This window comes from Octopus sinensis, linkage group LG18 (genome assembly GCF_006345805.1).
Source record: "Octopus sinensis linkage group LG18, ASM634580v1, whole genome shotgun sequence".
Taxonomy (NCBI): domain Eukaryota; kingdom Metazoa; phylum Mollusca; class Cephalopoda; order Octopoda; family Octopodidae; genus Octopus; species Octopus sinensis.
The window spans coordinates 46469290-46485593 of NC_043014.1; the positions used below are offsets into that span (position 1 = coordinate 46469290).

Sequence of the window (16304 nt, forward strand, 5' to 3'; positions counted from 1 at the left end):
AACACAGTAAAATCACACCCATACACACACACATGCATGTAATATCATACATAAACAACACCCACAAAGAAGACAGGAAAATGTATATCATTTCAAAGCCATAATTTTTAGCAGAGTCAATAAAATTGGAAAATTTCGTTAGATCTCTCCCCGCTATTTCTCAGCAAGAAAGGCTGCCTTTTCTCTCTCTCACTAAATCACTCTCTCTCACTCTTTCTCGCTTCACTTGTTTCTTTGTTTATCTCAGAGGCTCTTCCTGACATCAACAATAATTCAGCCAACCTTGTATTGTAACATATACACTCACTTGCACGCAGACAAGTGCAAATAACATATACACATATATATATTTATGACATTTTGTTAGCAATCAGGTTATTGATATCTGATGATACAATTTCACAGTTGATGATATATTATTATGTATTGTATTACATATAATGTGTGTGTGTGTGTGTATATATATATATATATATATATAGTTGAAATTTACAAAAAAACAAAAATCAAAGACAGGTGTATAAACAACAAGCAGGTGTATTAGTTTGACACTCAAGAAGGTGAGAAAGTGTTTTACGTTTCAAGTCTGCGCTCTTCAACAGAAAGGAACACGAGGAAATAAACAGAGAGAGAATAAAAAAAGCTTGTGGATTTAGTGGTCAATTATGACAACTGTATATATATAATATATATATATATATATATATATATATATATATATATATATATATATAGGCGCAGGAGTGGCTGTGTGGTAAGTAGCTTGCTAACCAACCACATGGTTCCGGGTTCAGTCCCACTGCGTGGCATCTTGGGCAAGTGTCTTCTGCTATAGCCCCGGGCCAACCAATGCCTTGTGAGTGGATTTGGTAGACGGAAACTGAAAGAAACCTGTCGTATATATGTATATATAGATATGTATGTGTGTGTGTGTTTGTGTGTCTGTGTTTGTCCCCCTAGCATTGCTTGACAACCGATGTTGGTGTCTTTTTGCCGAACCGCTAAGTGATGGGGACGTAAACACACCAGCATCGGTTGTCAAGCAATGCTAGGGGGACAAACACAGACACACAAACACACACACATACATATATATATATATACATATATACGACGGGCTTCTTTCAGTTTCCGTGTACCAAATCCACTCACAAGGCATTGGTCGGCCCGGCGCTATAGCAGAAGACACTTGCCCAAGATGCCACGCAGTGGGACTGAACCCGGAACCATGTGGTTGGTTAGCAAGCTACTTACCACACAGCCACTCCTGCACCTATATATGCATAGACACACACACATACATACTTGTAATATAATTTTTTTGTTTTTTTTTTTGCAGACAACTGACGTCAAATCAGCCTCAGCCTATATTGTAGCCAAGAGACGGGTTCATCATCATCGCCGCCATTCTGGATCTGAGCGGCAGGTAGTGCCGCCGAATGCTTCAGATAAGGTTTGGTGGAATTTCAATTCCAAAGAGCTGTTGTCGCCATATTCTCATTGTTGTTCAATATTTATTCAAATTTCTTATTAACTTCGTTAAATTTAAGCTTTAATCTTCAACAACCTGGAAACTCGAAATCATCTTACCTCATCAAACAAAACTCTCATTCTGCAACATTCTCAATTGTCGGTCTTCATTAGCCCACCTCCAATGAAAACCTACTTTAACTCTGCTTAAAATATGCTAAGAACAGCAGATTGCAAAGCCATATTGGAGATAATTTACCTTTGGTTTAGAGAGGTGTGTTTCTATAGATATCGACCCTGTCATTCTATCTTCTGAATTATGTTCCAATAAGTGAAATAAAAAGATATCATTTTAGTGTTCTACCACTTTCTGGAATCTGTTTGCTCTGACTTAGCGTCCTCTGGCTTTCCGTGTTCATACAAGAGATGATAATGAAGTTTTATGTGAAGGCAAAAAATACAGATGGTCGAGTCCGATGTATAAATTGTGTAGTAATTCATATTAGGGAAGCTAGTTATTGCAGTTGAGCATAAATGAGTTTATTGATAAACGTCTGTTGCAGATGCAGAGTTCTTTGAGTCTTTAGAGCATCAATCTTCATGACAGCATCATAAATAAGTCGATTTTGGAAAGCCTGTCCTTATTTTGATGATTTCTAAATCTGCAGCCAGAGACATACATACATACATACATACATATATATATATATATATATATCAATAATATAGGGTGAAATTAATTAATTTAGAAATAATCATTAATTTCACCAAGTAGAGTTCGGCATGTAAAAGACCCATTTAAGGAAGGTTTAAGTAATACTAATTAATTAAGGGTTCTTTCTAAAGAATAGCCAAAACTTTTTGACTGCTATTTCTAAATTCGGTATGTGGTGAGGCAAATCGTTGCTGAACCCTTAATTAATTAGTATATATATATAAGTCAATAAATGGTGGGGTTGTGTTAACCGCACATGGAGAAATGATAGGAGAGGAAAAAATAATAAGGCAGAATGCTAAAGTGAAAGTAAATTTTAATAAAAATGGGTGTATGAAAAACTGAAAAAGAAATCAAACTGGCTTTCATTGAAAATTTGCCTTGGAATGAAAGCCGGTTTGATTTCTTTTTCAATTTTTCATGCACCCATTTTTATTAAAATTTACTTTCAATTTAGCATTCTGCCTTATTATTTTTTTTTCCTATATATACATATATATATATATATATATTTGTGTATATTTCTGTGCAGTTGTCATGTACGACAAATACAACCAGCTCATGGTACCTATTCACAGCTGGATAGTATTGGTTATTACTGAGAGTTAAATGTCTTTGCTAGACATACTGTAACGGTAGTGATGGAGTAGGTGCACCTGAAATTCTTTGAAACATTGATTTCTCTCCTATTTAACTCAGCCAACAATGGTTTTATCATTTTGTCCGGCTCATATTATTCATATGAAATAACTCATCTGTTACTATGTTCATCTCTGTCTTTTTTTAACCCTTTCGTTACTGTATTTCTTTTGAGATGCTCTGTGTTTCTTTCAATTACTTTAAATATAACAAAGAATTTAGTAAGATATCTTTATTACCATTAAGATAGTGTTAGAAACATAAATTGTGACTAAGGTTTGGTGGAAGATTTTAATTCCAAACTTATGAAAACAAGACATTTGTACTCACAGCCAGAGCCGGTTTCAGCCGGGTTGGTAACGAAAGGGTTAAGAGCATCTTTGCCTGCTGATTCTAAAATGTTTATTTACCTCTTTGTTATTCTAATATTCGGTGTTGCATGTTATATAGTCTTTTGCTTGGACATTGCTATGTAATTTGCATGTATTAGTTTTTGTGTTCTTAACAAGCCTGAAATAGTCACAACATCCAATGTGCTTGGCATTCTTGCATTTGTCTCTTCCGTTATATCACCACAGGTAAACTTGCATGCTTGGTGTTTATGCTTTTCCCCTATTTATTAGTCTACAAAAGAAAGGTTTTTACCCACAGATGACTGTGGTTCTCTTACAGAACAGAGAATCCTAAAACGAAATACAGCAGTTAGTTGTAACTCCGCATGTTTAATGTCTTCTCCAAAGATGCAATTTGGAACCATTATTATAATGGAAACCATAAATTCCCCGATTAGGCTGAAATGCTAAAAAGCTGAATAACTGAAACTTGTCATTATGTGCTCATTGTCCAGAGTGTGACACAATAATTAAATACAAGAAACTATACATATATATATATATATATATATATATATGTGTATGTATATATATGTGTATGTATATATATGTGTATGTATATATATGTATATATATGTATATATATGTATATATATGTGTATGTATATATATGTATATATATGTGTATGTATATATATGTGTATATATGTGTATGTATATATATGTGTATATATGTGTATGTATATATATGTGTATATATGTGTATGTATATATATGTGTATATATGTGTATGTATATATATGTGTATATATGTGTATGTATATATATGTGTATATATGTGTATGTATATATATGTGTATATATGTGTATGTATATATATGTGTATATATGTGTATGTATATATATGTGTATATATGTATATTATATATATATATATATATATATATCCAGTTAGTGCTGACTGTTAGAAAGAAGATTACTTGATCCTATAGTAGAGATTAATAATATTTTATTTTAGTTGACTCAGTCTCTTGCTACTCTGAGTTTTCCCAATGAGTGCATGAAGCTTTTCAGGCAAGTTCTGACCTTGTAACTTGTCTGAAGACCTCGTGCATTCGCATGCAAAACTCAGAGCAGCAAAGAAGATGACTCGACCAAAATGAAATATATATATATATATATCTAGAAATACAAAATGGGACAAGAACGCAAAACATTCAAATAGACGATACAAAAAAACGGATGGGTCATTCGAAGCTTCTAATCTTCAGTCAAGAACCGGATCATCCTCGCAATTTAATCACTCAAGATTAATCAGCCGAAATTGCGAGGATGATCCGGTTCTTGACTGAAGATTAGAGACTTCGAATGACCCATCCGTTTCTTGTATCGTCTATTTGAATGTTTTGCGTTCTGTCCCAGTTTGTATTTTTATATATATTTTATATACATATATATATATATATATATATTTTATATACATATATATATATTTTATATACATATATATATAGATATATATATATATTTTATATATATATATATATAATATTTTATATATATATATATATATATATTTTATATATATATATAATATATATATATTTTATATACATATATATGTATATAAATTACAAGTTCTTTATATTTTTGTGTACTTAATTGATTTATATACCTAGATGTGTGTAGACTTCTCTACTGGAAATACTCGTTTCTCGAAATCATTGTTCTTTATTTATTGAAACTGTCACTTGCGTTTGCATAGTTATAGATTTTCGTGATTATTTCTCCTCTAAACGACTCACACCAGAGCATCTACTTTGCATGCGGTCACGCACAAAGCTAGAAATCTCAGCTGTTTTCTGAAGCACATTTTCTGTTTTTTAATAATTTATGTGAATTTAGAAATAATTACAGTGTTTAAAACCTCATTCGATTCACTATTGCTATGTTAAATTAATTAGTTTCTGGCATCTCTCCCTAGTTGTAGTTTCTCTCTTCTCAGCAACCTTATCTCTATCAAATATGTGATGAAATTTGCCGGGTCATATGTTCTGATCTTTCTCTTATTGCACCTGACACTCTTTATAATTTTTCACTTTATTCTCTTTCGTTGAATGATCCTGAAAGCATATGTCTGTGTGTGTGTATGCACACTCACACACACACATAAACATTATAATGCTCAATATCTATTTTATAGCATTTAATTAGTTAATAAGCTAGATGAAAGAATCTGAAGAAAGGCAAGACGGTGAGCTGGCAGAAATGTTAGCATGCCGGGCGAAATGCTTAGCGGTATTTTGTCTGCCATTACGTTCTGAGTTCAAATTCCGCCGAGGTCAACTTTGCCTTTCATCCTTTCAGGGTCGATTGAATAAGTACCTTACCTTTCGCCTTTTCGGGGTTAATAAAATAAGTGCCAGTTGATCAATAGGGTCGATACAGTCTGAAATTGCTGGTCTTGTATCAAAATTTGAAACCAATATTATTCTGTTACTTCTCTTGGCCATTCTTGGATTTTACCTGTTTCATGGAGCAAAAGCAATTTAATTTTTTATTACTTCCTGACAATGAAGTGTCGACTATCTCAATTGAATAGTAACAATGGTGTGGTGATGTTTGTTGATAGTAAAAATAGGGTAGGTGGCAATGGGGTATAGTGATGGTGACGTAGTGGTGGTGGTGGTGGTAATGAAATCGTTAGCTGGTAATGAAACCAACAGCTGAGAGAGTATAATTACATCTGAATTACATCACTTGACCTGTGCTATTTACATGAAGTCTCTTAAATGAGGAAACATGTGTAGATAAAGGCTTCTTACATGAATAGCTTGTTTACAAGTCTGAACATGCTTTTAGCATACTCGAACTGGTGTTAACATTGCATTTTGACTCATCATTACTTAGTGCATTCTCCTTGTAAAGTTTTCTTAGAATATGACAAAATGAATGAAAGTTACAGATAAGGAAATAATTTTATTCTCAAATGCAGGATAATGCTAATATAATAATAATAATAATAATAATAATAATCTGATGCAGTACCAGGCAGTGGCTCTCATAGCTTCTGATCTTGACTGATTGGAAGTGTTATCATGTACATTGTTTTGTCTTGGTATAAAAGATGGGCTACAGCAAATATTCTGCTCAATACCACAGATTTGCTTGTCAGTTGTTTGACTTTAACCAGTTGAGCATGTCCCTTAGTGGTTGACGATATGTGCATCTCTGATCACGAGCAGAAGTAGTGGGGGAGCATCATAGCCATGTGTTGAGAGGGATTCTTTGGGGTTTGAATAATTCACCTCTGGAAACATGGGTGGTTTTTTCAACATCCTTAAACAACCCTTATTCAGGGACCGTTTGAGCGGGATGGGCTACTCGACCAGAACAAAATTCTAACTGGGCCCCACCTGCAAGGTCATGTGCTGTTTATCTTGATATGAGATCACCATGTCGCGCACATATGGTTGTGATGCATGTGCCTGGTGTGCCCTTATCAGACGGGTAGTCATGATGGGTATATTGGGCTTCGTATATTTTACCCCAGTGTCACTTTGATGGCATGCACTGCTCTCTCACTCAATAATAATAATATAGCATAAACAGGATAAACTATCCATATTTTTCAGAAAAATCTGTCAGACCATTAACAGATTTTTCTGCAAAATATGGGTAATTAATACTGTTTATGCTATATTATTATTATTATTATTATTATTATTATTATTAAGGTGGTGAGCTGGCAGAAGTGTTAGCACACTGAACAAAATGCTTAGCCAGTATTTTGCCCATCACTATGTTCTAAGTTCAAATTCTGCTGAGGTCAACTTTACCTTTTATCCTTTTGGGGGTCGATAAATTAAGTACCAGTGAGACACTGGGGTCAACATAATCGACCAATCTCCTCCCCACAAAATTCAGGCTTTGTGCCTTTAGTAGAAAGGTTTATTATTATTATTACTATTATTATTATTATTATTATTATTATTATTATATTATTATTATTATTATTTTTATTATTATTATTATTATTATTATTATTTATTATTATTATTATTATTATTTATTATTATTATTTATTATTATTATTATTTATTATTATTTATTATTATTATTATTTTTTATTATTATTATTATTTATTATTATTATTATTATTATTATTATTATTATTTTTACTATCACCATTATTATTATTATTATTATTATTAGGAGGAGGAAAAGGAAATTTCTTTTCAGGAAATTGGAAAACGTTTCCTAAAATATTGTCTTTTTCAAGTATTGTTGATAAGTAATGACTCGCATTATTGTGTTGATTAAGCGATGGTTCATAGTGTTATTGTATTGATTAGTAATGACTCATAGGGTTTATTGTGTTAAGTAATGACTCAGTGTTATTGTGTTAATAAGTGATGACTCGTGGTGGCATTGTGTTAATAAGTAATGACTCGTAGTGGTATTGCATTGGTAAGTGGTGAATCATAGTACAGAGTTACAGGTTTTGCATTCTAAGTTCAGGTTCTAGTATGGTCAGCTTTGACTTCCATCTCCCAAAAGTTGCTAAAGTAAGAACCTGCGAGGTACTTTAGTGAATTCAAGGTACTTGGGGTCTCGTAGTCAAGTAAGAAGTTAATGTTCAGCTCAAAAGGTAAAGCAAGAAGATGGTACATGTAGATATATGAAGATGGTACATGTAGTTATAAGAAGATGGTACATGTAGTTATAAGAAGATGGTACATGTAGATATAAGAAGATGGTACATGTAGATATAAGAAGATGGTACATGTAGATATAAGAAGATGGGTACATATATATATATATAAGAAGATGGTACATGTAGATATGAAATAGAACATGTAGATATAAGAAGATGGTACATGTAGATATATGAAGATGGTACATGTAGTTATAAGAAGATGGTACATGTAGTTATAAGAAGATGGTACATGTAGTTATAAGAAGATGGTACATGTAGATATAAGAAGATGGTACATGTAGATATAAGAAGGTGGTACATGTAGATATAAGAAGATGGTACATGTAGATATATGAAGATGGTACATGTAGTTATAAGAAGATGGTACATGTAGATATAAGAAGATGGTACATGTAGATATAAGAAGATGGTACATGTAGTTATAAGAAGATGGTACATGTAGTTATAAGAAGATGGTACATGTAGATATAAGAAGATGGTACATGTAGTTATAAGAAGATGGTACATGTAAATATGAAATAGAACATGTAGATATATGAAGATGGTACATGTAGATATAAGAAGATGGTACATGTAGATATAAGAAGATGGTACATGTAGATATAAGAAGATGGTACATGTAGATATAAGAAGATGGTACATGTAGATATAAGAAGATGGTACATGTAGATATAAGAAGATGGTACATGTAGATATAAGAAGATGGTACATGTAGATATGAAATAGAACATGTAGATATAAGAAGATGGTACATGTAGATATATGAAGATGGTACATGTAGTTATAAGAAGATGGAACATGTAGATATAACAAAATGATTGGCTAAATGGAATAAGTGAAAAGGATGAAGTTATGTAGTTTTGAAAATATCAAAAGTTAACTTTATCATTTAATAATATATTCAACGAAGCAATAATCAGTTGTAGGATGTTTGAGCGGAAAGCAAGTGAAGTTTCAGTGATGATAGGGGCATCAGAAGGTGAGACCCCTAACTATTAATATTCTCTTTCTTGAGCAAAAAACACAGGGGGAAAACCCCTAAATCTCTTGCACTTCCTTCTGTTTATTGGCATTTTGTTTGCGTCCCTCCGATCATTTTGTTATCTATTTCTACATGTGCAATACGATAAATCTATTATTGTTGTTGTCATCAACATCATCATCATCATTATCATCATCAACGCATATATACACATATGTATGTATATATATATGTGTGTGTGTGTATATATATATATAAATATATATATATATATATATATATATATATATTGGTAAAAACGGTAAGATAACAAAAAAAAAAAAAGAAAGAGACCTCAATATTATTTAAATAGAGGAAATTTATCTGTGAAATAATATATAACAATTATTCAATAGCCAAGATAAAACTCTGAGTTTCAGATGCCGAAGTGGAAATCCACAACACCATCTCTTCGGTTGTCTGGCCATCAAGAGATGGTGTTGTGGATTTCCACCTCGGCATCCGAAACTCAGAGTTATATCTTGGCTATTGAATAATTGTCACATATTATTTAACAGATATATATATGTATATATATATATATATGCACACACACACACAATGAAATTATTTACTGCATTATTATGTGGTCAGAAGTTACCAGGATGTTCAAGAAGAATAATGAAATAATTAAAACAAATTTGTGTTTTACTAAATGTTTGGCTAATGTTATTAACCGTTTATTAATATTCTTGGAAGAAAAAAAATAAAATAAAAAGTGAATTGTGAATTTCTTTCACTAACTTCTCCATTCTCTTTTATAACTGGCGCCAAGCTTTCTGGAATTCCACCTAACCTGCATCCGAAAGATCATTTAATTTCTTACTTAAACATTTTTTCAATATATTTATAATAGTAATAGTTAGTAGTGGTTAGTAGTAGTAGTATCAATTGTAGTGATTGAAAATGATGTGTAGCTGAAACCGGAAGGCTGAAAACTTGTGTGTGTTGAAAGTGTACAAATGCAATCCGTAGATATGATCTTTCTTTCATTATTAGGTTAGTGGTTGTCTATTCTTTGTAACTGTAAGAAATAATGAAGCAACCGTGTATTTAATTATTACATACACTCAAATGTATTGTGGATTCATAGTAGAATTAATCTAATTTGCCAGTTCTATATTATTCACTAATATCACAAATAACTACTAGACTTCACTGAGTGCAGCCTATGTTACATAGATATTAATTAGTATACAATACATGGATATTAATATACAAATTAATATACACTTCCCTAGTATGACAGTTAAATAGCTATTTAGAACCACCACAAATATCATGGACCCCTTGTTACCATATTTCTGTCAACATATGCTGTCTGTTTGATTTAATTTTTAAAATATTGAAGAATTTAGTAAAATAACTTTCTCATTATTAAACTGGGGTCTGGAACAAATTAGCATAATATTTGGATGGGAGATATTATAATTTAGACTACTTCGAAACAGTAAGTTTGTGTCATAAAACCTGGGGGTGGGTGGGTTGCTGTCAAAATGGTCAAACCAAGACAAGCTGACCATATGAATACCAGTAAAAACACTACTTAAAGTTTTATGGTATCTGCGTGGTCATGCTGCCAACAAAGCACGCAGAGTTCTGTTCTTGATTCGACGGTCATTCGGAATGCTCACAGCAGCAAAATTCCTACCACTCTATGTCACGCTGGTGAGACCCATATTGGAGTACGGGATTCAAGCCTCTTCTCCTTATCCCCTCAAAGACATACAGCATCTGAAAAGAGTCCAGAAGCTGGCTACCCGCTTGGTTCTTGGTCTCAAGAATTTGTCTTATGAAGAAAGGCTGAAGACGCTCGACCTTTATTCTCTAGAAAAACGCCGCCGCCATGGTGATCTCATTCTTGCTCACAACATCATAAGCGGAAAGTGTAACCTCGAAAGAGCTGTTCTTCACTCCTGCTCCAGAGCATCGGCTGCGGGGTCACTCCGAAAAGCTCTATCTGCAACGATTTCATCTCAATCGAAGGAGAGGGGCTTTCTCTGTCCGGGTTACGGATCCGTGGAATAAGCTGCTGGACGAGATAGTGAAGATGCCGACGACCGCTCGGTTCAAAGTCTCCCTTGACCACAAGTGGCCTGAACTCTTTGCATGAACATCACCCTGTACATAACTCCATGTCCCCCTACATGGCCTTGCTTTTTGCTGTTTGAGCCAAAAAATTAACTAACTAACTAACTAACTAGTTTATCCTAAAAAGCAGTGGTCCTTAACCTGGATGGTAATGCTCCCTTGAGGCATTGTGAACTCATAAGGGAGTGATAAATATCAAAGTAGGGTGCTGGGCGTTTTGAGGGTCATGATTTTTCTTAGAAATATAATATATAAACTTGGTGCAATATTTATTTCTTAAGCACATTTTCAAAAAGTATTTCTTTTGTGATTAGAATATTAGTAGGACATTGTATTACCAGTGAGCAGAAGCATGATTGATGATATGATAAGGATCGATATAATTTCATTCTAAAAGTTCTGGCTTTCTTCAGTAATTTCCATGAAAATTTAACATAGGGAGTGCTAGTCCCCAAAAATATCTAAAAAGAAACACTTGCTAGATGGGATAATATAAGATTAAGAGGTTTATAAACCAACTCTCAAAATTTATTTAAAAATCTATTCATTTTTTTTTTGCGAATGGTTTTTTTATACAGTGTCGTTTTTACAATCTTGTAAATAATAATAATGGTATTTTTGTATAAGCTTATAGCAATCACCGTGCAATGACAAAGGAAAATAGTCTAATAATGGGATGGATAGGAGAGCCTCCTTTTTTTCTGTCAAGGGCTTATATGCCCCTTTATTAGACTATTTTCCTAGTCATTGCACAGTGATCGCCATAAGCTTTAAGCTTATATAAAAATACCAATATTATCATTTTCTTTTATTTAAAAAAATTATTTTGCTTTTGCAAAACATGGAGAGAAAATGCTTTAAAAGACAATCTAGTGTATGAGGGCCCTGAGTTACTAATGTTTACAAACCATTGCCTTAACCCTTTAGTGTTTGCATTATTCTGCCAAAACTATTGCTTTTTTTATCCACATTGCCTTGAACGAATCAGGCATTATCTTGTAGCTATGAGATTTCGATGAGGTAGCTGTTAATTTTTAAAACGATATTGTGGGGCTGGTGTGAGAGACCAGATCTGGCCAGTTTGAACATAAAACAAGCAGAATACTTTTGGCCGGATATGGCCGGTTTGAATGCTAAAGGGTTAAGGTCATCCTGGAATGGTTGTCTAATCAACCTGTTAACTGAATTTTTTTTCTCTAATATGAAGAATTTCTAAAGCTACTGAGGCATTTTTTCAAGTGTTATATACCATAAAAACATACTGTGTATCCTGTTTTTTTTGCATGCGTGTGCAGGGAGCTCAATGGTGTTTGCTTTTACATCTAGGCCGGATTCACATGGAGTGTATCTTTAACAGATTTAGACCCACCCTTTCTCTTCCTGGAGAGGAATAGTGGATGATCTGATTGGTTTCAAATCTTGTTCAACTCTCATCACAGAATACATTAGTTATCCGCTGATGGAGAGAAATATTGCTAATAGCTATATATATATTATCATCATCGTTTAACGTCCGTTTTCCATGCTAGCATGGGTTGGACAGTTTGACTGAGGCCTGGAGAGCCAGCTGTTGCACCAGGCTCCAATCTGATCTGGCAATGTTTCTACAGCTGAATGTCCTTTCTAATGCCAACCACTCCGAGAATGTATAGTGAGTGCTTTTCACGTGCCACCAGCACAGGAGCCAGTTGGGGGCACTGGTATCAGCCACATTTGGATGGTGTTCAGATGGAGATATATACACATATGCATAGTGAGTTTGTCCAACTTACTTTATGGATCTTCATAAATAGAGCTGAATAGTGCATAATAGTGCTGAACGTGGCCGAATCATAGCCGATGCCAGCGCTCCCTGACTGGCTTCCGTGCCGGTGGCATGTAAAATGCACCAATCCGATCGTGGCCGTTACCAGCCTCGCCTGGCACCTGTGCAGGTGGCACGTAAAAAGCACCCATTACACTCACGGAGTGGTTGGCGTTACGAAGGGCATCCAGCTGTAGAAACACTGCCAGATCAGACTGGAGCCTGATACAGCCTTCTGGCTTCCCAGATCCCCGGTCGAACCATCCAACTCATGCTAGCATGGAGAACAGACGTTAAATGATGATGATGATGATGATGATGAGTGCTATATTGACAATTTATTCAAATTAATTCTGCACTTAATTTATTCTCTGCTATATCTAGTGTAATATGATGCAAAATAAAACTTTTCTTTCTTTCTTTTTTGCAATACAATATAAAATTATTCTAGCTTTAAAACATAAGTTTATGTATTTCCAAGCATTGTAAAGTTATTGCTAGAAACGATAAACTAAAAGATTAATTACTAGATTGATAATAATTGTATCTGGGTTAATTTTAGGAAGTTAAGTTTTATTAGTTTTGAGGGTTCTCAGCTTTTCTGCATGAAAACAGTATGTGTGTGTGTGTGTGTGTGTGTGTGTGTGTGTGTGTGTGTGTGTGGCAGGTTGTTGGTTAGAACAATAATTTTACAAACCTGGGAAATTAATGTATGAAAAAAAAAAATAACCTATTTTGTTTTTGCCTATTAATGAAAATTGTTGATGTTTATGGACATGTTTGCCTATTAATATATTTGTTTTTGTATTTCTTTTGCATTTTTATTGTTGTTTGTCAGCTCCGTTAATTGAAACTACAAGACAGCATGATGTCTTACCCTCTTACCCTCTTACCTTTTGCTCCTCCAGAGAGAGAGAAAAAAAAGAAAATTTTTATTTTACTCTTGCAGATCATAGAACGCAAATCCTTGCTGGCATTTCAAGTTGTGAGTAATTAGCTGATTGGCTTCGTTATTAGTAAGATAACGAGGGTGCACCTGTGACAATGTTGTCCTAGCAAGATTACATTAGATTACAATATTGCCAAATCACAACACCTGTAGACTAACACAGTAATATTTACCCGCACTCACAACTCCACAAGATCACAGCACCTCTTCCTTACAACACCGATCTCACTACACTACAGTTCAGTACTATTAAAACATCACACTGTCATACTGCTTCAAAACATACCACCAAAATGTCACCATACCACTTCACCGTGACATCTAAACTCTATAGTATTAAGTCATGTTGTGTCAGTAGTTCACAATGCTCTTTCGAACACTACAGCACTACACAGTTATCCCTATTCTCCCCCCCACTTGCAGCAACACCATTAGACTGAATGAAAATATGATTTTGCCCCTTCTAATGCCATGATATTTTAATTGTCACTGTATTTCAGTACTATTGCTGAAAAAGAAATTAAAAGGAGCAGGAAGAAAAAGATGATTCCCATGTGTTTGTTACAAAATTTTTAATAAATTTAATAAGTATTAAGTTCCTTAATATTGTCTGATATCGAGTCAAATACCAATCATTGTTTCTTGATTGATTCATTGGTAACAGTCTTTGTATTGCTGCATAAATTTCACTTTTAATTTTACCAATTTTTGGAATTTGGCATTATCTTCATTTGTTCCTTTTGCGATCTCTCAGAATCCAGTGCATCAGTTTTTCCATTCATCTGCTGTCACCCTTCTTCCCAGTACCTCATTTACAAAGTTGTTATTGCAGACTAGCATTAGTAAACTCTGATTTATTAGACTGAGTCACATAAAGCAGCTAATAAAGCACTCAACGTGTTTCACACATGGTTACACCAGACTGCTATTGTCTGGTTAACTTTCTTTTCCTCGCCATTAATGTGAATGTTGAGTCGGCTGTGTTAGGGTTGTTAGTCCACATTACTCTGTAAGGACCAGTTTCCTGGTTTCTCTGGCATATATAGTATATACCAGCTTCGAATATGAAGTGCAGTTGAAATAAATAAATTGCACTTCATATTCACTTCATATTCGAGGCTCTGATGAAGCTATCAGGTCTTGCTCTGGCACTCAACTGTGGGTCCACTACATCTTATAGCAGAAACAGCATTAAGTTACTGAAGTTCATAAGAAAATTCATTTGTTCCTTTGTCATCTTATCTCCTTATTGTCTCTCTGTACTCGGCTAACACTTAGTTCTAAAGCATACGTATATCGAGTTCCATATCAGGTTTTCAGTCTGGCATATATAGTATACACCAGTCTGTCTCAAGATCACTCATCTTAATCAGCTGAGAGTACTGGAGCAGTATGGAATGAAATGCTTTTGCTCAAGAGTACAATGCATTTCCTAGTCCAGGAATCGAAACCACAATCTTACAATCATGAATCCAACACACTAACCACTAAGCCATATATTGGAATCAGTGTTTGCTAATTAATGGTCTTGCTGTTGCTGGCTGTGTTGCTTTGATAAAGCAAACCTTTGTCTCGTAGACAGTCAATTAAAAGATTTAAATATGATCCACAAATAATAAACGTTTTTGTTTTGTTCTTTCGTAATTCAACTGGTGTTCTATCTTATCATCTTTTCTGGTATATTATATTCACGAAACACTTCTACTGTATATTTCAACCGTTTTTAGGACATAGATTGGGATTCAAGTGAGATTTTGCTGCTATTTCTATTAGGCTGGGTGACTGCACAGAGGTTCTCTTGACATCTTAGCTTGGTAATGTTATTCTTGGTGTAGATCAAGGATTCTCAACCATTTTCTATTTATGGACTCCTTTGATTGCTATTTTATTCTGGTGGACATCACCCCCCCCCCACCTGCAAGCCATTCGATGCTTAAAAATGTAGTTTTATAGAAACTTCTTTCAAAATTCATGTATCGTTTCTCAAACTTTAATTTGTGTAGGTCGAACCATGTAAAATGTTAGAGAAAGAAACCCAGCTATTTCCTGCAATACACATCAATACATGCATCTAAGGCAACATTTTTTCAAGGGCTCTTAGAATACTATTGTGGATCTCTGATTTACTATTTTGTTGCGTGGACCCTCAGGGGCCATATGGACCCCGGTTGGGAACTTCTTGCAATACACTCCAATACATGCATCTAAGGCAACATTTTTTCAGGGGCTCTTAGAATATTATTGTGGATCTCTGATTTACTATTTTGTTGTGTGGACCCCAAAAAAAATTATGTGGACCCTCAGGGGCCATATAGACACTGGGTGAGAACCACTGGGGTAGATGATGATTTTGCTTCTACTGTTGTTTTTGTTGTTGTTTGTGACACAAAATTAATTAATCTAACACTTGCTGAGGGATCTTCGTAATTTTAAGGTCACACTTATATTGTTATTGTTGCTGCTGTTGTTGTTGTTGTTGTTGTTGTAGAGCCTGTCCCTCTCTAATGAAAACTAACCATCGCAAGACAATGACTAATAATAATAATAAAAAAAAAAAGAAAT

General features: G+C 34.1%; 1 protein-coding gene across 2 annotated transcripts in view; it reads left to right on the forward strand.

Annotated features, from left to right (window-relative positions):
- The window catches only part of LOC115221801 (piezo-type mechanosensitive ion channel component 1), a 273364-nt gene that overhangs the window by 98776 nt on the left and 158284 nt on the right, over window positions 1–16304 (forward strand). Inside the window, exons 7-8 of one of the 2 annotated variants that reach the window (XM_036510979.1) lie at window positions 1340–1426; window positions 13743–13778. In XM_036510979.1, the coding sequence (XP_036366872.1) occupies window positions 1340–1426; window positions 13743–13778 (123 nt within the window). Of the gene's footprint in view, window positions 1–1339; window positions 1454–13742; window positions 13779–16304 lie in introns of both variants that reach the window. The other variant, XM_029792033.2, reaches the window with a different exon arrangement.